The following is a 20,195-nucleotide window of genomic DNA, read 5'->3' as shown; positions in this document are numbered from 1 at the left end:
TCCAGAGTACCAAGAAAAATACATGTAAGCAGCAGAAAAACTCTTTTTTTAGTATACAATGATATCAAGCACAAACACATTAATACATTGTACAAGGACCTATTACGTTTAGGCTGATTGCACTGGGCAGTCAAGCATTGCTTTGGTTGTATGTTCGAGTTGAATTGATGTATTTATTCAAACATGGTGTAAAAAAAAAGCTTGCCGTGCAAGGCCATGGAATGATAGCATACAATGTATATGTTACAAAAATACAACATATAAGTCAACAATAAAGAGAATGAATTTGAAAGATACAAATAACCAATACAAACGAACAAGAAAAAAAAAAAGCGCACACACAAATAAGAACGAATAAGAGTAACCTACTATAAGTAAGCCTACAGATAGATGAAAAAAAAAATAGCAAGTGAGTGGGAGATGGCAATTACTGACAAGGTGGGGGAAAATGATACAATTCGAGTCAATCAATTTACAAAGAAAATGTGTAAAATTGCTTTTGAGAATGTGGTAACTTAATTTATGGATCTTGTTTAAATAAGTATTTTGAAAATTTTTGATGCTGAATGTAAATTGTTGTTTTTAAGAATAATCAATTTTTGCTTGGGTAGATTAGGGATATTTTCACGGTTACATTATGTTGTACACGTATGTTCTCAACTGTTTGTAATAACAACCTTTGTCCACCTCCTGTATTTCATCAGCACATGATTCTCAATTAAAGAGTATCTAATCAAAATTGGTTTAACCCACATGCTGGTATTTGAAATAATATCCAAACTGCTGGTTTTTGATCATCTTCTTTTCTTTTTTCCAAGCTGGCAACACGCAAATCTTTAAACTGTCTAACATAAAATTCAGAAACTTATTCCATCCTGTTCAATGCCGATGTGAACATGAGGCGAGAATGAATTCTGTGAAACTGAAGACTTGATTCTTAACATCATGCAAGGTCCTGAAGGCAGTTCAGTCTCTCCAGGAAAAGGTAGAATTTCAGGAAAGCTCTTAAAGTGATTGATTGCTGCGAGGGGCCGTGATGGCATCCAAACATCAGTCTGGCAGACTGAGAGCAGGCTGCATTATGAAGGTTTCTACCAGCCTCCACAGGACAATATACAACGTATATATCCCTTCAGAACACCCTGTACAGATATACAGTGGCGGATCCAGGGAGGACCGCAACCGGCGCACGCCCCCCCCCCCTTTATTTTTTTGTTGAAACAAAAGAAATAACAAGAAAAAAATGGGGGGAGGGGTGCGTGCGCCCCCCTTTAATTTTGTAAACGCACCCCCTCTTTACGGAATTCCTGGATCCGCCCCTGGATATATGTGCAGTTACATTACTATTTGTGATGTCTAGGAGCTTTCAAAACTGAAATGATTGTACGACAGCTTCATCAGGTCAAGTTGTACAATAGCAATGACTGGAGTCATTTTTCTATTCTAAAGCACAATACTACCTTGAGGTGCAATGTCCCATGTTCAATATCATGTGCTCACTTCTGTAGTTAGACTTTGTACACACATACAGAAAATCAGAAGAACAATGTAGAGTCAAACCTGTCTATAGTGACCACCGTCTATAGCGACCACCTGCTGCAGGCGACCACTGAACACAATTCCTCCCAAGAGAAAAGCCATATCAACGACCCTGCCTATAGCAACCACCTGCTTACAATGGCCACTTTTTTCATCTACCTTGGGTGGCCGCTATAAACAGGTTTGACTGTATCATAAAGATTGGACATACAGTAAGGAAGTACAAAAGGACATGAAGTGTCATATGTTTTTTGCATTTATAATGATATTTGGTGCAACCACATTACAAGCAAACAATAAAGATAGTGATGGTATCTCTCCGCAACTCTCCCATTTGTTTGTATACAAACTATCTTAAATGTCTTGTTTTGGTGTAGTTCATCACTCCTGCAACCTCATTCTCCTGTGGATCTACTCTTTCTACGTTTTACTACAAAACTGAATTTGAAATAATGTGCTGCAGAATATACATGTACTGCATTGTATGCAATTGTCTTCTTCTTTTTTTTTACTTTAAAACAGGATATGTAATGAAGATAATGTGAAGTCAATTTAAGACTTGTGAGAAGACAGCATCATCATGGAAACTGCACACACATTTCCTCCTCTATTTCTTCTTCTTCTCCTTCTCCTCATCTTCTTCCTCCTCCTCCTCCTCCTCTTCCTCCTCCTACTCCTCCTACTCCTCCTCCTCCTTCTTCTTCTTCTTCTTTTGGTAATTACAAATACAGGCCACCATGGGGTGTATCAGCATGCTGGTTTCTGTCATGGAGGTTGTATCATTAGCTATTGAAGTGGACATTACACATGCATGGCTATATGGCAGATTATCTGTCTATGTGTGCACAATATCCCATTCCATACTTTATCCATGAAATCATAAATATATGGGGGGGGGGGGGGGGGCTGGAGTAATGGGAGAAGATTATGATTGTCTGTGACCTGATCGCTGAGGATACATGGAGGAAAGTGTTCCATGAATATCAAATGAAACAAGAAATGAACACTGGCCCCGGCCAGAGGGTTCCCACGGGGGATTTCGGCAATATGGCTCTCATAATTGAAAAAGCATTATGGGGTTGCTACAGGCCTGCTACTGACATGAAAACGACTTCTTTGAGATTTTGAAGACCAGGGGAGTCAGCCCCTCTTCTCCATGCTGCAGTGATGAAAGGGAAAAGAAACATTTTCCCTCATTCATTCCTCTTCCATGGAAAACCAGGAACGGCTTGTTTGATGTCTTTGAGAGCATCAACATTCATGAAACATTGGGCCAATTCTTTTGGAGAGAAATTGTGACATCAAAGCCTGCGACGTTTGACCTTCTCCATTCACAATGCACTGAAAATTGTGATGCTAACTGCATTTGAGATTTTATTCTATTATCATTTTCACTCGTTTTTTCTTGGGGGGGGGGGGGGTGCCACCGATTTATAGAAATACAACTGACTTGGCAGTCTGCCTGCAACTACACAATACATGAAGTACACTATAGGTACAAACTTACTTCATGCACATAACAGCCTCGGCAAGCTACCAGAAAACTTGCCATTTACACTTTATGTTTGGCCACTGGCGTAATCACGGCATGGAGTGCAATCCACATGACAAAAATCATCACAGCTTGTCTGCAATGATGGATACAACTGCCAATTGCAACACTAAATTTCATGTGAAAATGCAAAAAATTGCGTAACAGAAGGACGTGCATTCGTATCCGAATCACAAGACGCCACAGAAATCTGTTTATAATACCAGTGTTCACATCAATTGGTGAAATAATATGTCAAGCTATACTGCGGCATTTCAGTTGGTACTATTCTCATTCACGGAATTCTGTGACATTTTAGCCTAAAAATACATGTCTCTGAGAGAAGCACTGCGCATACATGCACATCTCCTTCCGTTGAGAAGACTGGGAAGTGCATATTCATGTCAGGTGAGAAATACACCACAGTCCAAAGAGTGGTATTTTGTAACAAGATACACACTCAAATGTTGCATGAGCAATTTGTGCAAACTTAAAATTACCACCCTTATTGCCGAAGTATTCTGCGTGGTATTACACAAGATGTTTCACAAGTTGTGTGCATTCATATTACAAAATACAGTGCAAAATACCATGCAGTATTTTGGTGCAAGTGTAAATGGCCCCAGAGTGCAATGTTGAGGGTGGTATTGGGCACAATAATGTTGCAACTTTTACTGTGATGTCACAAGTACTATAAAACCAAGATTCTCTCAACCTAGGACAAACATATGTGTGTAATAGTTAATGGTGTGAAACCTCATTACAAGAAATAACCCCTGCAGTTTTTTACAAAATGTGTTTGTGACAGATCGATATCTTGCACCAAAGTAACATTATGATAAAAGAGTAGAATCAGTCGTGTTGAGTGTTGATGGATGTTTGTGTATAAACATGTCACTTATAAGTGGGTCAGCTCCTGTAAGAGAATCCTAACAAAGACACTCGTAGAAACAAACATCTGAGAAACCTGGTACCAAGCTTGACCTCTTGGCCGGTAATATTTGACAAAGGGACAGATGGCACATGACATTGCTACCAAGCAATGACATCTGAATTTTGTACAGAGAACTGTTTGACCAGTTGCTTTTGATCACCGTCTACTAGAATAGGACCATGTCACACAAACGCACCGCAATGACATCTATTTGTACAAAGAACTGTTTAACCAGTTGCTTTTGTGATCACTGTCTACTGAAAATAGGACCATGTAACACAAATGCACTTAGTATTTTAATGCCACAATACCAAATATGATATGGATTTTCTCTGACTTTTCGATGATGTGGGATTTGACCAAGCCATTACACACAGTCCCCCCCCCCCCCCCCATTGTAATCATGCCCATACACTCTGAGTTAATGGTGAAACAAAACAGAAGTGAACTGCATGGATTGATGAACACTGCCTTCTGCCTCCGAAAGGGGACAGCTACAATTACAGTGTACCTATTGATATGCATATTAGCTGCATCCTATCCACCCGACACCTTTTGACTTTTCACTACGTATATTGTGACCCGCAGTGCTTGACGCTATGACTCCGGCCATCTTCAGAGGCAGCGGGGAAGTCACCGCCTCTCGAAAATTTGAAACCAGTTTGGACGAAGTGCTGTCTCCCAGCGAGCACTACTCTAAGATCCAATGTCACTGCCGGGAATCACATACAGTATGGTGTGTCTCTCCCTCGCTGGACTTCTCTCCTTCCTCTTCCCTTTCCTTCTCCTCTCCTTCTCAATTTACACACATACACTCTCTATCTATCTATCTCTTTTGTTCTTTTACTTCTCCTATAAAGTGCTATGTAGGGGCTTGAAGAAATGCAGCACCTGGGAGTACTGTTGTGATGTCCTGACTTAAGTTTGCCTACACATCCAGCTGCATGTCATTTGTGAGCAATGGCTAAAGCATTCTCCGTTTACACAAATGTGGACCACGTACGATCATCTGCAATGTTTGACAAAATTTTAAGCGTTCCTTTGACACCAAAGTACTGTTTAATCCTTGGGTTCAAGAAAACATCAATTTAACACATAAAAAAAAAAACTGATGGAATTCTTTTGCTTTAAAAAAAAACTGTATGATCATCAACAGTCTTGGCTGTTATGAAATTGAAGATTTTGCATAAATTGCAATTTATACAAAATGCCTTGGAGCACTGTCACAAGATGGGTGTTTGACTTGTCCTAAGGATAACAATTTTCCTCCTTGCATTATTAATAAGCAATATTCTGGAAAAAAAAATGTGACTTCAAGTTGACCTTGATAAGCCCAGACCTATCTTGATACTTCATAGAGCAAGAGGTGTCGTAACTAAATTATGATGATGATGATGATGAAACAGCATTTATAGAGCGCCATTTATCTGTAGAAACATTCAAAGGGGCCTGATTAGTGACAATTTCATGTAGAATGAGACACCTAATACCTTAGTTTCAGCTATTAAATCCATTTGCAAAAAAAAACTTGTGCTCGAGATTTAGTACCTTTTTAAATCGTACAAACAACATTGTAATAGCTGTCTTTTAAAATCATACAAACTAATAGTTGTATCTTGATTATATGTCTTTTCTAAATGATTTAGCACATATCTTATGAGAGTCCATCTATGTCTAAAGACACACTGTGTCCACTGTTTCCCCTCATTCTTAAATTTTATGAGACAGTCAATTAAAGTAAAGGTAGGATAACTTGGCTCTAATAGGAAAGGGAATAAAAAATGAATAAGTGCGCGCAACTCGCCTGCCGCCATGCAATACATGACAAACTACACAAACCTGGCATTAAATTCATCATCACTTGTGCAGCAGACGCCATGCGATACACGGAAAACCACTATTACAAGTCACTCTGTGCCAGCTCTGGGTTTCATCACATACAGAATGCATGACGGCCGAGGTAGCGGCAATCTTGCCTCAGAAAAATATGATCGTTTGCAAAATCTAGTCATTATCTATTCATGCCGTTTCCGCCAGATCCATCTTGCAAATGAGATTAAAATGATACCCGGTATCTGGAAGGATGGCAAAATATGAAAAATGAATAAATCGCAAATGGCAGTGACCTTTCTAACTTCAACAATAAATATGATCACAGTTACAGCAGCAGTCCAAATGAAAGAAAGAAAAACGGGGGAGGGAGAGAGAGAGAGAGAGAGAGAGAGATGCAGCTTTAAAATGTGTAAAACACTCAGAAACTTGTTTAAAAACAATCAGTATCAACAATCAAAAGGTGACTTATGGAAAGCACAGACCAGTAAATTCTATTGCAACTGACTGACAAATTGCTCTACACCAACATAAATAATTCTATTCTCATGGCTACTACCAAAACACTGACTAACTGTCAATCAGTTGGAATAAACTCAATACAACATCTCAATACAAAAATTTCATCAACTTGAATAAGTAAATTCTGAGTAATTCATCATGAAAATGGAATCTCACAACCCTCATGCAAACTAGCCGTAAGACAATATTGATGGCTGATGACATAACTACAGTTATTCCTAGTGGCAAATTGCATGTATCATTCTTAAGGTAGAATTATGGCAAATGACTATTCAATTACTTTTTCCCTTCAATCATATAAACTACTGGAGTATAATATGTCGAAGTTCAAAGTCAGCTTCGCAATAAGAACCAAAATCTTTCATCTCATTAGGTAAACCTCTGTCAAGCAAGTGCATAAAAAACGATATATTTCTATGTTTGTTTGACATTGTTGTCAATACATTGGTGCATAATCAAAGAGTTTATTCTTTCTTTCCTTGTATCATCTTCTCTAGCTAGTACAAATCTAAAACAGGGCTTGGTAACTTTAAAAGTCACTCAAGAAAACCACTCTGCAGCTTAATACCACTTGCAAAGGCAATGAGGCCAGCATTAGCAGCAAGAAGTGGCACTGCTGTGTCCACAACTGAGACACGGCAGATATATTGTAACTATTATGGAAACATGAGGAACAAGATGACATGCTGCTTTATCCCACTTACGAGTATCACAACCAAAGCGTCACCAGAAACCTGCTCAACAAGTCAAATACTGGTTTGTGCAGCTGACGATTACGCTCCTGATGTAAATTAAAGCGTGGCTCTATGCCGCAAAAGTCCTACACCGGCTGAGCATTGCCTTATGGTACACTGCAGTGCCATTTCAGTACACTATCTTTCCCATGGATGCCTGAAAACTGCTTTGATTTGTCACTTTGACAAATCTGATTTTTATCATTGTAGATACCTACATTCTATGACTGCATTTCCTTTCACTTCATTTTAATAATAATAATAATATGAAATATTTATGCGGCGCTTAATACAAACATCTTTCAAAATGCTTTACAATTATCAAAACAAACAAACATATAGATCAGCTACGAATACAAATAATGAACTATACATAATCACCATTTTAATGCCGTTCTTGGTTTCCCAAAGATTTTTTTTTCTTGCACAATGTTTAACGTTTGACCAAAAAAACAAAACTACACAAAATAAAACAAAACAACACATGCAAAGAAAAAAAAGCTATAACATGTCAAATGGTAAGAATAGTACACATGACATAAATCCCTCTCTTTCAGTCATCATAATTAATGGCTTCCCAAAAAAGTTAGCTTGTGTATCAGATTTCTGGCTATTTTCTCTCCATTCCAATTACACATACAAAGAGAGAGAACATAGATAGATAGATAGAAAGAGAGAGAGAGAGAGAGAGAGAGAGAGAGAGAGAGAGAGAGAGAGAGAGAGAATTGTGATTTTTGTTGCTGTTGTATGTATCATGTATTGAATGTCATTTTGCATGTCGTCTTGTATACTGAGTGATTACTGTACGTACTGTTTATAACACTTTATGCACTCTGCACAAATGGCGAAACAAGTTCTATGTATATCTTTACATTGACAACAAAATACTTTGAACTTTGAAGAGAGAGATTCAGTTTTCCAGAGTGCTTCTCACTTGCTCAACATGATTTTGGCTTCCTGTTGAATACTGCCGTGAACATTTCTACTTTTTAAGATGAAGTGTTACCTTTTGTACCTGTGAGCTTTTCAAAATTGCTACCTCCCCTTTCGTAAGTGCACTTGCATCCCCAGGAAAGGTTTCAGCCATGCCATAAAGTTTTGAGAGTCTGCACGCTCCCAGCAGGGCACGCTCAGCAGAGCTGTGCATCTCACACAGGAAGAGGGTCATAAACAGCGAGAGCATTCAACTGTCTAGCGATAGGCAGTCCATATTTTACAGCATCTACTAAATGTCAGCCTGCCCAAGCTGGTCATCGCCAAGCCTAAATTGCTTTATTATAGCTCAACGTTTTCTCCATTTTCGTTTTTTTTTTTCTTTTACTTGAATACGGTCACCAATCTTGGGACATTTCATTTTTCTCCAGGCCACTAAGCACCTCATGAAGCTTACACTGTCTTGCACTATCTGATACATCAGATCTATTCACAGGGTAGGGGATTCAGGTAGCATTAAACATTTTGTAGTCAACTTTGATATAAAAGTCAGACTATCACAGATAAAAATGGCTCTCATATGAACCTGTTCCAAAAAGCCCAGTTTACAGTTTTACATCAAAGCATGCCCTGCAGATCTGACCCAGTACGGGGCTGTGAACAGTAAAACCTTTATTATGAAAACTAAATGTACATAGCAAAAGGCAATCTGATCATGAAGCTACCATCCCTCATACACTGTATCTTTATAATTTGTGATATGTATTTCTATAATTTATCTAATAACTTGTAATAAAAATGGGTGTGATGACAACTTGCCTATCTTTTCATCATTGTAGGCAATACATCCCTTTGATTTTGGCTGAATAAACCTGTAAACTACTTGACAATGTGATCCATACAAATGTAGCTGAGTGAATAGTTACTGATGAATCATCTCTTTTTCTTCACATCCACTCCAAATGATTTTCTATCTCTCAAAGAGTTCATCTTCTATCGTAAACTCACCGACATCTGCCACGATGCTCCCCGGTTCAAGCTCGAGAAGAAACTCCTTCACCCGAGGCCACGCCTTGTAGTGGGCGTCGACGAAATGCGGTGCGATGCGGTCGTAGACATCACGAACATGCTTCTTCTCAAGGGCCACAGATTCAGCCTCTCGATCCATGGAGAAGAGGACGTTTACACGAGGAGACGTACACCGGAAAGAAGAGAAGAGTAGGGAGGGAAGGCAGAGGTCAAAGGTCACGACCTCAGGCTGGGTCACCTTTTCCCAGTGCGGTAAGGAGATGACTGCCGCTGCGGCATTGGAGGATCAGTCACCATCAGATCTGCATATAAAGAAGAATAAACCACAGAATATCACAAATCAATGAAAAACAAAAAAAAAATGATCACATAGCATATAGTCGGTCAGAACCATATTTTAATGACAACATGCTTTCTAACATCAACATTTGAATCTTCAAGGAAAGTGCACAAAATGCTCCCTCTATAGACAACAAAATGGCAGAAATCTTTTGTGTATATCTCTGACTGCTATAGAACCAAATATCCTTGTTGAATACAAAAAACTTTCATCATGACAACGAGTTGAATACTTGGTGTGTTCCCTTTAAGGATCAGCTATTTTAAGCCATAGGTAGCCTGTTTGTTTGTTTGTTTCCAACCAAGGGCTCTGAAATGAAACTACTTCCGCTGCTAGTATCTGCTACCCCTAGTAGTTGTACTGCAGTGCAAATTAACTGACACGGCTCTGCATCAACAACTGTTATTACGGCTGCTAAACATATCACAGATGTAAGATGCTTTGTGTAATTGTCGCAGTCTCATCATCCTGCCCCGTGTTCAGACTTTGAAGGAGGGTGACTGTTTACAGAGCTCAAAGAAAGCTGGCGGCTGGTTCAAGTAAGTACTCCGCTTTCTCCCATTTCACATCAGCATTAGATGACACAAAAAAAGCTTGCACACATGCTGGTGGCAGTGTGTACATACAGGGGGATTACACTCACACGTCACATGTTTACTCTTTTGAAATCGACAAAGGTTGTGTTCTCACAATGCATGGATTTCTACAGAAAAAACAAGGAAAATCTTGTCAGGGTGTATAGTTTCTGGCTGTCTCTATGATAAATACTGTATATAAAAAGAAAGAAAAATTCTTGAATATATCCTTACTTAGTGCAGAGGATGAATCTAACATGCACTCTTCTCTATGACTGCAACTGTAACTTCTAGAATGCAATAATTGATAAACAATTTTTATTATGTCACAATTTATGTGACAATAAATGCATACATTCCAGTACAGTTAAAGTGCATCCCATTTAAAATCATGTTTTAAAGGGCATATTCATGCAGTGAGACACTATACTCATTCCAAAACTACGAGTTATACAGCCTAAATACAGAAGCATGTACATGCAATTGTTTTCTACTTACTGCATTCTTGCCATGGCCATATGTATACCCAGAGAACATTCATCATAGATTTAAATCTACTGATGAAAAAGCACATTTTGCATCACATTCCACTTCTGAAAATATGTGATACATCAAATTTGAAGACAGTTTGCAGTATGACATATGTCGTAAAGCAAAGACCCTTGACATTTACTGGATAACAGATCTTTAAATTCAGCTCAATACATTTGGCGGAATGCAGACTTAAACTGAGCAGTGATTACAGCGGATGAAAGTTCAAAGCAAGCTAATGTACTTCGCAAATGGACCACGCTTGCATTACACACGGTACCGGGAGAGTGCCTTTTCAGACGTCTTGCGTATTTCTCCTTATTCTGTGGGCGGCTTCGCTCACTCTCACGATCGACATTCCTTTCATTACACAGACCCTTTCAGCGACCCATTATTTGTACACAGCTTCCTGCAGCCTTTTGAACAACCTGGGGAAGAAACGGCAGAATTCGATATCACAGGAAGTACTGCATTGAGAAGTCCCCTATTCCAAACCAACCTCCTTTCCTGCCTCAAATTGAATGACAAAAGGGCAATATTTCCTCCAGTGATTTGATCTCCGGACAACCATGCTCTCTCAAATCTGGTTATACGACCGCGAGCTTTCCGGATAAAATACCTCTTGTGCATACTTCTTCCAGACATTCAACCACGCATTCGCCCGTTTGCGTCACAGGCGCTGACTTAACGGCGAGCATTGATACTTGACAAAATTTTTTCGGCGAATCCATCAACCGACTGAAAACAATTTGCCAGTGGGTTCTCCCTTTGACGTCTGCCGGAGCTATCTGGCAGATTACAACGAGGGTTGACTGATCGCCAGTTGATTACGCCCGTCCCCAGAGACTTGTGATCGCGTAGCGCCAACTGTCTCTGATATTTGGACATGATTCCCCCCCAAACACCATGGGAACTGACTCTAGATAAATATCTGAGATGTCTCTACCTACGCTGTCCAATTTGCCGCATCACTATTTTGTCAAAATCTGCAATCTACTTGAACAAATCTGCGTGCACTTTCAGTGTTTCAGTTACAGATATATGATGACTTCACTATGAAGTACAGGAACTATCAATTGTTGAGAAATTGCAGATAAAGCATAAGATTTCCTTCTGCACACAAGTTATGATGGGATAGACTAGACTTTCTTTTTTTCATTTTTTTTTTGTTATCTACTGTGGTCAGATGAAGTGTTGGCAAAGCTTTTGAATGCATTTCACAGAGTTTGATAATGATTTTGGCAGCACCGATTCAATCAAAGAGACATTCATTTTCATTACAGAATAGCTGGCATCTTTTTTTTTTAATGTTTTTTGTGATTAATTGAAAATGGTCTATAAATTCATTTGGTGACCATTGCAATGCCCAACAGCATCAACTCCAAATAAAATATTTGTTTTCCAGTACCGTACATTAGATTAAAATGCACACCAAAACTATGCAGATAAAGCATAAATTCAATAAAAATATTGTGCTTTAATGAAACAAATTCATACTTAGTCACCACAGACATATTCCAGTCTACTGAAAAAATACAATTATTTATTTCAAACAATGAAAAAAAGTAAATATCCAAGTGTGAAAGAAATTAACAAAGTGTGATAATTTCTTTTCTTATCATGCGGCATTTGTAAAGCATGCAAATGCCCTTCAAAAAAATTGATCAGTTCTCATGAAAGACAAAGCACACTTCTGGTTCTCTAACTCACTAACTTGTTAAGATGTACAATTCATGCTGCTGTCAATTTTTCTATGTGAGAACATCCAATTTCCGTACAGTCCGCCCAACAGAACTCCCACGGAGGATTTTTTTTCCTTCATTTTGCTTCTCCAGCCGGAAATTGCCAAGATGCTCACGTTCGACTTCCGCCCGCTGGTTCCGCCTCTCCTTGCGAGATGAATGACCCACATAGGCCGCACAGAATCCGCCCACACGTTACACCTGCCTGCGTGCCTGCCTCCCTTGTCCTCGTGTTCATCGGCATTAACAGTTTACCCAATCAAGAGGTACATGTAGGTCTTGCCCTGCTGCAACAAGGCGGCGGTGTAATGGATTCGCCAATTTATAAAACATATCTGCCTAAGTGGTCGGGGGTAACCTCATCACAGAGATGGAGCAAGCAGGAAACTCCTGTGATCTTCTCCCCACTCGTGCAGCTCTTTACCTGGCCCAGTTGCACACACAAACAGCAAAGCTTGCTTGGATTCTACGCAAACAGTACAGTGACTAGATACGCCGGGCGGATTACGTAGATTGGTGAACACACTCTCCCAGACTAGTGAACATGATCCATGGTTAAATATGACATTACCGTGGATGACTGACACATCTGTTGAAGGAGGTTGATGAACATAATCATTATCACGATGATAATGATGATGTTAATTACCATGATGGCAATGATGATTATAATGATGATGATGATGATGATGATGATGATGATTATAATGATGATGATGATGATGATGATGATTATAATGATGATGATGATGATTATAATGATGATGATGATGATGATGATGATTATAATGCTGATGATGATGATGATGATGATGATGTTGATGACAATGAGGAAGATATATAAAGCAATGTGACATCAAAATCCTGTAAATAATAAATTGATGGCAATCATATCCATATTTTCCCTGCACCATGAGCCCCTTCTATGATAGATACAGGTACATTACAAGTGTTTATATTATCATTATTATTATATTTATCTTCCTACATAATCACAGCAATCATAGTAAAAGTGGTATGGAGGAAGACATGCAAAAGAGACAATGATTATCACAAATATGACCATGATGATGCAAACTGAACATTAACAAATATTTGATTAACTTGAGCCTTCCCTTTACTTGTCGTCATCCTGCACAAATCTTACAGACTTATAATGAAATCCCTGCAATTATTCATTATCTTCAATCAGCAGCATCTCAATTTCTCTTACATAAAAAGATCTAAAGAAACTGAAATCATTAACCAACAGCAGATCTACAGTATAGATTTTCATTGCTGTAAGGCTTTGCTCACTTCTGCAACAGATTAAGGCAGACACTGCGTGATTAGTATTCTGGGTCTTCTAATACGCACTATCCACTTATTCCATTAGAAATTCATGGATGGTATATTGTATTACTAACAAAAAGGCACATGTTTTGTCAAAGATGTACATTAAGGATTTAGCCTTGCACATCAGCAAATTTCAGACCTTCATATATTAAAAAGAGAAAAATTAGAGAAAATTACAAAGATACTGTTATAACTCATCTAATACCTTGTTGAATCTTCGATGCTGTTGTGTTTTTTTGCTCTCTGTGTCTCTTTACTGGACAGAGAGGGTCACAAATATATGGACTTTGAAACTTCTGTGTTGGCAGAGGCATGTCATGACATATAGTAGGTGCAGTATTCGTGAGGTCACAAGAGATCCACAAACAACAGCAGAGTGGGTCTGGAGGAAATGCTGCCGAGACTAATATATATGGAAGCATAATCGGTGGGAATGATTATACATGCACCTGCTTGTGCAACCTGCAATGGATGAAACCCTAGGAGGTATCACAAGTGCATTACCACGATTGAGATGCGTGCACATGCAACAAATAATCCAGAGATCATGTCAGTACACAGGCAGCAAGTGAAAAATAAAAAATAAATTGTAAAATGGAGGGGGGGAAAAATAAATGAATAACACAATGATTAATTCACATATCCAGAAATGCAGACCAGCTAATCAAGGGAACATTTCGTTGAGGTTGATACAGCTCTCTTTTCCGACACAAATTTCCAACCACACAAAATAGTTATCTCTCCAGATATTAAAATGGACTGATTTATTCTTTGTGCAGACTGGCGATTCCACTAGCAAAGATTGCACATTGCAACATCTATTAAACGTGTAATCTAATGTAGCTGATAAATATAACAAAAGACACAAACAAGAGAAAAAATACATTTTATGGCAGAAATGTTAATATAAAATATAACGGTTGTATTCACGGACAAGCCTGAGTATGCACAAATCACATCAATAACATGCATGCAATATAGGCTTAAGCAACATGAAGTATCCAATGAAGACACCACAGGCAGATATGATTTTCTACAGACAATACATTGCCTATTTCTCTTTCAAGGCTAGGCAGTTGCAGGTAAGCCTATAGCCCTGCTTTAAGGACAAGATCATGTAGTAAGGACAATAAACCAAGCTTCGCTTTCGACTCTTTCATTCATATGCAGTAAATGGGACAGTGATCTGGAAGATTATATCTGACCACACCCACTCATCTGGCAGCCAGATACTTTATTGTGAAATTCAGCCAAGAATTCCCAGCTCCACACAGAAACAGCATAGTTGTAAAACCAGAAATGTTCATGTGCATTTTAATTTCACAAATTTTGCGAGAACCAAGATTTGTGTAATCACAGCGCAAGCAAAAGCTCTTGTCTACACTAAATGCATTGAATGCCAGTGGCAAGTCATGAAAATTTAATGCCGCAAAAGAGACCATCGGCTCTGATTCGCAAAAATTTAATGCCGGGAAAACATCTTGCTTTTATGGTAATTTGGAGATCAATGATCAGAGTGACTGGCAACAACATTGGATATGATAGGCAGAATGAAGAATAAAATAAAAGAAGCATAATGAATAAATATGATATCAAAAGTAAACATTCAAATCTGCTAACTTCAGTGGGAGACTGGTGAAGTATTGTGACATCATCATCTCAATCTGCATATTACCGTATGTGCTACTGCTAACATCACTGCTTTCTGAAAACACTGACTGGCATATTGTGCTCAGTTTAGGTCTTATTTGGATGACACTTCTACTATTCCCTTTGTGTGATTTTAAATGCATTCATTACTCCCAGATTTAATATGGTGTCACATTGCACTTAATCTTGAAATCTTGAATCTTAATCTCAACAATATCTTTGCACAGTGGCAACACTAACATCATGTCTTAATTCAGGAGCAACAGAAGAGAATTCCTTTACCCTCATGTCATTCAAGATCTGTGAAGGACAGGTACTGCCACCCCATTTACTATCAGTTATGGTAGCTGTGACCCATACCATTATTGTTGGGGTGACAAGACCTTGTATCTCAAATTTTGGTAAAAATCACTTTTCTTTTATTAACTGACAGGTAATCAGTAGTAAAAGTGATGTCCTGTCTAAATCCTGGCTATTTGATACCAGAGAGCACCTCCCTTCTAATATCCAAAAGATGAAGCTACTATGGCATGTTACAAGAAATGTGATCCCATTTGTTATAGTGCTTTGGCTGCCATGTTTTTCAGCTCTCCTGAACATTTGACATTTTTGAGATACCAGGTTTTGTCACCCCAACAACTACTCGGCTTTGAGACTCCATACTTACAATGGTTCCATGACCTGCCTTTTAGGAAGTGGGTCAAACAATGACTCCAAGAAATCCCCCTTCCCCATAACTCTCACTGGGCGCTGCTTATAATAAATGGCCACCCCTTTCACACAAGGGCACAGGCCAACATTCATGTTGTTCTTCAATCACATACATGGCATACATAATGTATAGTGACTCTGTAAACCACATTAAATTCAACTGGTATGTGGGCTGCATTTTCATAAAGTTGACAAAAATAGTTTAGTACAGCACTCTTTTGAATAGATATGTTTGCTTACCGGTACACAAAATGTGCCAAGTTCATATCGGCATGTACAATGTACGCACTGAAGTGCTATGTTTACTGTGCTCACAATGAAAAAAAAAAGCCACATTCACATCATTCATTCATCCACAAAGCCTTTATTGTCTGACTACCTTTTGTTCTGCACGGATTTTATGTCAGAATGAGTATGGAATTCTTTCCAGCGGGTGCCTTGTTCTCAGCCACGCAGATTGTTACAATCCACAAGATGCTTTAACCTGTTGGGGACAGGCTGATTTTGCTATTTATTGCATTTTCCTATAGACACCTACCCAAGTATATTCAGGACTAGTCTTCAACAGGTTAAGATTAGTGATGTCTAGTTGCTTGGTAAACTTGGCAATGGGTGGAGGATAAGAATTGTAGCATAAGTTGCCTTCTATCGGCAAACTCATGGAAAATGATTACATTATTTGAAAAAAGAAACAAAAAACAGATCAACTGTCTGACATTCTACCGGTATTCAACATCACATGGATCACAACAAACAAACAAAATCAGAAAGGTTTGAATCTACATGTGTACAATGTACACTGATGATACTTAGTTGCTTGCATTTCATCTTATATAGGATGAATATTAACCGATCCAGAAATTTTATCTTCTATACATCTAGGACCCTATCGTTCATCCCGAAGAAATTTTCTTGTCTGAAACTTGCTCGAACCCATGCATATAATACAAGATGACATTTTCCATTACACAGGTGTGTGATTATGTGATTGAGAATTCAGGATCTCAGCTACTACTTCCTTTTGATTACTAGCAGATCTTGACAAATGAGCAGCTACTATATAAACGGGTCCAAGGAAGTATTATATGCATGCATGCTGACCAGTCTACTTTTCTCTGGCGATCTGAAATGTGTGCATCCACATGAAGAAAGAAAATCAAATCTTTTGCAATTTTCTACCTTTGCTGATACGTCTACAAAAGTGGGATTGATTTGGCATTGGGGTAGTGAACGGTGACATGTATCATATTGAGACCCATCAAATCTTACGAGAACGTCACATACATTTGAGATTGATCTTGCAAAGTATCTGTCATCTAAATAATACTGTCCGGCAGTCACATACATAATTCAAGCACATGGTCTGCCCTAGCTCCTCTTGATCACACAAGCCTGGTTAAGTCTGATGTAATTCAGTGCTTAGGCTAGAAACATTGTATCCTTGGTTGCAACTAAGCAGACTGTTGTACTACATAAGTACTGTATACGGCGAATATTTTGCGATGTTTTCATTTTCGCGAAATTTGTGAGTCCGGTGCTATTCCCGAATTAAGAAAAAAAAATCAACTCTGCTCCTGACATGAATGTCACGTGACATGCATGCACACATATCTCTGTTCAGTGCCATACTCCACAATCGTGAATTTAACCACTCATGAAATTGCCAGTAAGTCGCGATTTGCACAAAATTAGACTCGCTAAATATATGGCATATACAGTACATTGTAGAACATCACCACAGTGATTTTGTTCATGAAAACCGAGCATTGCCTTCAATTACAAGCACCTCATTAAAACAGTTCAGCAATGTTCTTTATGATTTCCCTTTTTTCTAACTTCTTGCAGGCATAATAATATATAAATGTCTGAATCATGCCAATACCTACATATTGACATTTGCTCAGATATGTCTTTCACCACTTTCTACAGATTCACAGTGGTAACTCCATGACATACAAATCAATGTCCATTCGTTTTCTTAAAACTTGTATTTTGTTGTAATTACTCATTAGCTCTGGCTGCTAGAGAAAATGGGTTGCAATAACTTTGACCCATTTTCAAGGTGCTTATTTTCTCTATGATTTTATAACTTTTCTTTCTGACGCATTCCCCACACCCTTGAACATCTAGTGCTTCATTAATCCGAGAAGAAAAGTGAAAGCGCTTGGCAGTAACTTCATCACTTTCGCCAATGACATCCCCTCTGTGACGTCCGATGCGCGACATGACGTACCAGGAACTGACCATTGGTCAGCAGTCTCCTGATGTCCACAGCATCGTAATGACCAATCCTGGCGAATGCACACCTGTGATCGTTATATTGTAGTAAGGATGATACCAATGCATTACCTTGTTAGGAGGCTGAACTTTGCAAAGGAGGAACAGCAATTTCTTTCCTCCTTCCTCCAAGCATTAATCAGCAGAGAATGGGGCTGCATACAGGGTTACATTATATTGTACACTCCATGGAAAGCATGCATTGTCGAATGCATTGGCTTGCAGCCACTTGATTTGTTTTGCTTTGACATCAGACTTTTGTTTTTGTTTTTCTCTGAAGTGAACTTTTAACTTGACGATACTTTGTATGATATAACAGTGTTATCATGCACTTACGTCGCACACTTTTTTTTATGCAGGCTCTCATATCATTTGTGGAAAATGGAGAAAAATAACTAAAGACAGAGGTAAATACATCTATAGGTATAAACAGAAACTTATACTTTAAAATGTAATGCTTTCAAACTTACAATTTAGATAGAAATAAGATAACAACAAAAACAACAACTACAACATCTGAAATCTTCAAAAAAAGTCCAAATATGCATATTTTGGGACCTAAATACTGGAAAATAAACCAATGGATGCAAAATTTTGTGGGTTTTGTGAAGCCGGGCCACGAATCATTTCAAGAGTTTGCTAAGATAGGGTTTTGCCTTTCTTGCACTGGTCATATAGGCCTACAGTGTACATTTCATCTAATCCTTGCACTGCACTCTGACGTATTAGTTATGCTTTATACAGCTCATCACATCTGCAAACTAAGTACACCATGAGACTTGAAAGCATATGATACTACCTTCCTGGATGCACAGGATATGGCTTCTCAGAGTCTCTGGAAAAAAAAATAATCCCCCTGTGGCTTCTCTCCCATGCCTAGAGACTGTGCTAATATTACTGTCTATGAAGAGATTCTACTTTTACTGCTTGGCAGGGACAACTTCCAGAATTCCCATCAGTCCACACTTCAAGCCGTCACCATGGCACCTCATATTCCCCGCAGATGAAGGATGATTTAAAACTCTTCCTTCCCCGTAGCCATAACAACCATACTTCTGGATGGAGATTGCATCTCTAATCCTAGCCCTTAGCTCTTGAACCAATAGCAGCCACTCTCATGGTGAGAAAGGACAAAAAACCTATTCCATTCTCCTTCTTTCTAGAAACACTTTGTCACACATCCACTTGCAGAGAGACAAGGTGATGGGACACTTATAAAACAGCTAACAGGAAGTATGCCTTGTCGTCATGATCAGAAATAATACATGCCCACAAATATCACTCATAGAGATGGTGGTGATGATAATGATGATGATAATGATGATGATGATGAGGAGGAGGAGGGGGATGAGGAGGAGGAGGAGGAGGAGGAGGAGGAGGAGGAGGAGGAGGAGGAGGAGGAGGAGGGGGATGAGGAGGAGGAGGAGGAGGGAGATGAGGAGGAGGAGGAGGAGGGAGATGAGGAGGAGGAGGAGGAGGAAGAGGAAGGGGAGGGGGAGGAGGAGGAGGGGGAGGAGGAAGAAGGGGAGGAGGAGGGGGAGGAGGAGGAGGAGGAGGAGGAAGAGGAGGAGGAAGAGGAGGAGGAGGAGGGGAATGAGGAGGGGGAGGGAGAGGAGGAAGAGGGGAGGAGGAGGAGGAGGAGGAGGAGGAGGGGGAGGGGGAGGAGGAGGAGGAGGAGGAGGAGGAGGAGGAGGAGGGGGAGGGGGAAGAGGAGGAGGAGGAGGAGGAGGAGGAGGAGGAGGAGGAGGGGGAGGAGGAGGGGGAGGAGGAGGGGGGGGGGGGAGGAGGAGGGGGAGGAGGAGGAGGGGGAGGAGGAGGAGGAGAATGCCTTTCTTATGTCACGTCTGGCACTTTTCATGCTTCAGAACTAATGAAGGCAGTTGACCGTAGGAATAACAAGAAATCATTGCATGTTTAAAGTTATAACAACTTTTGCTAAAAACAAAAAACCCAAAGCAACAATGTCTGTTTTAATCTTCCTG

At 39.4% G+C, this 20,195-nt stretch overlaps 1 protein-coding gene across 2 annotated transcripts in view; it reads right to left on the bottom strand.

Moving 5' to 3' along the window:
• Positions 1-20,195, bottom strand: part of LOC139737402 (uncharacterized) — a 63,563-nt gene that overhangs the window by 32,385 nt on the left and 10,983 nt on the right. For both annotated transcript variants that reach the window (XM_071648078.1, XM_071648079.1), the window contains exon 2: positions 9,032-9,354. In XM_071648078.1, the coding sequence (XP_071504179.1) occupies positions 9,032-9,191 (160 nt within the window). In that variant the 5' untranslated portion in view covers positions 9,192-9,354. The remainder of the gene's footprint in view (positions 1-9,031; positions 9,355-20,195) is intronic.

This window comes from Diadema antillarum, unplaced genomic scaffold (assembly GCF_040938485.1).
Source record: "Diadema antillarum isolate AM-2024a unplaced genomic scaffold, OU_Dant_1.0 seq00000692_RagTag, whole genome shotgun sequence".
NCBI lineage: Eukaryota > Metazoa > Echinodermata > Echinoidea > Diadematoida > Diadematidae > Diadema > Diadema antillarum.
This window is presented reverse-complemented; position numbering and strand designations above follow the sequence as displayed.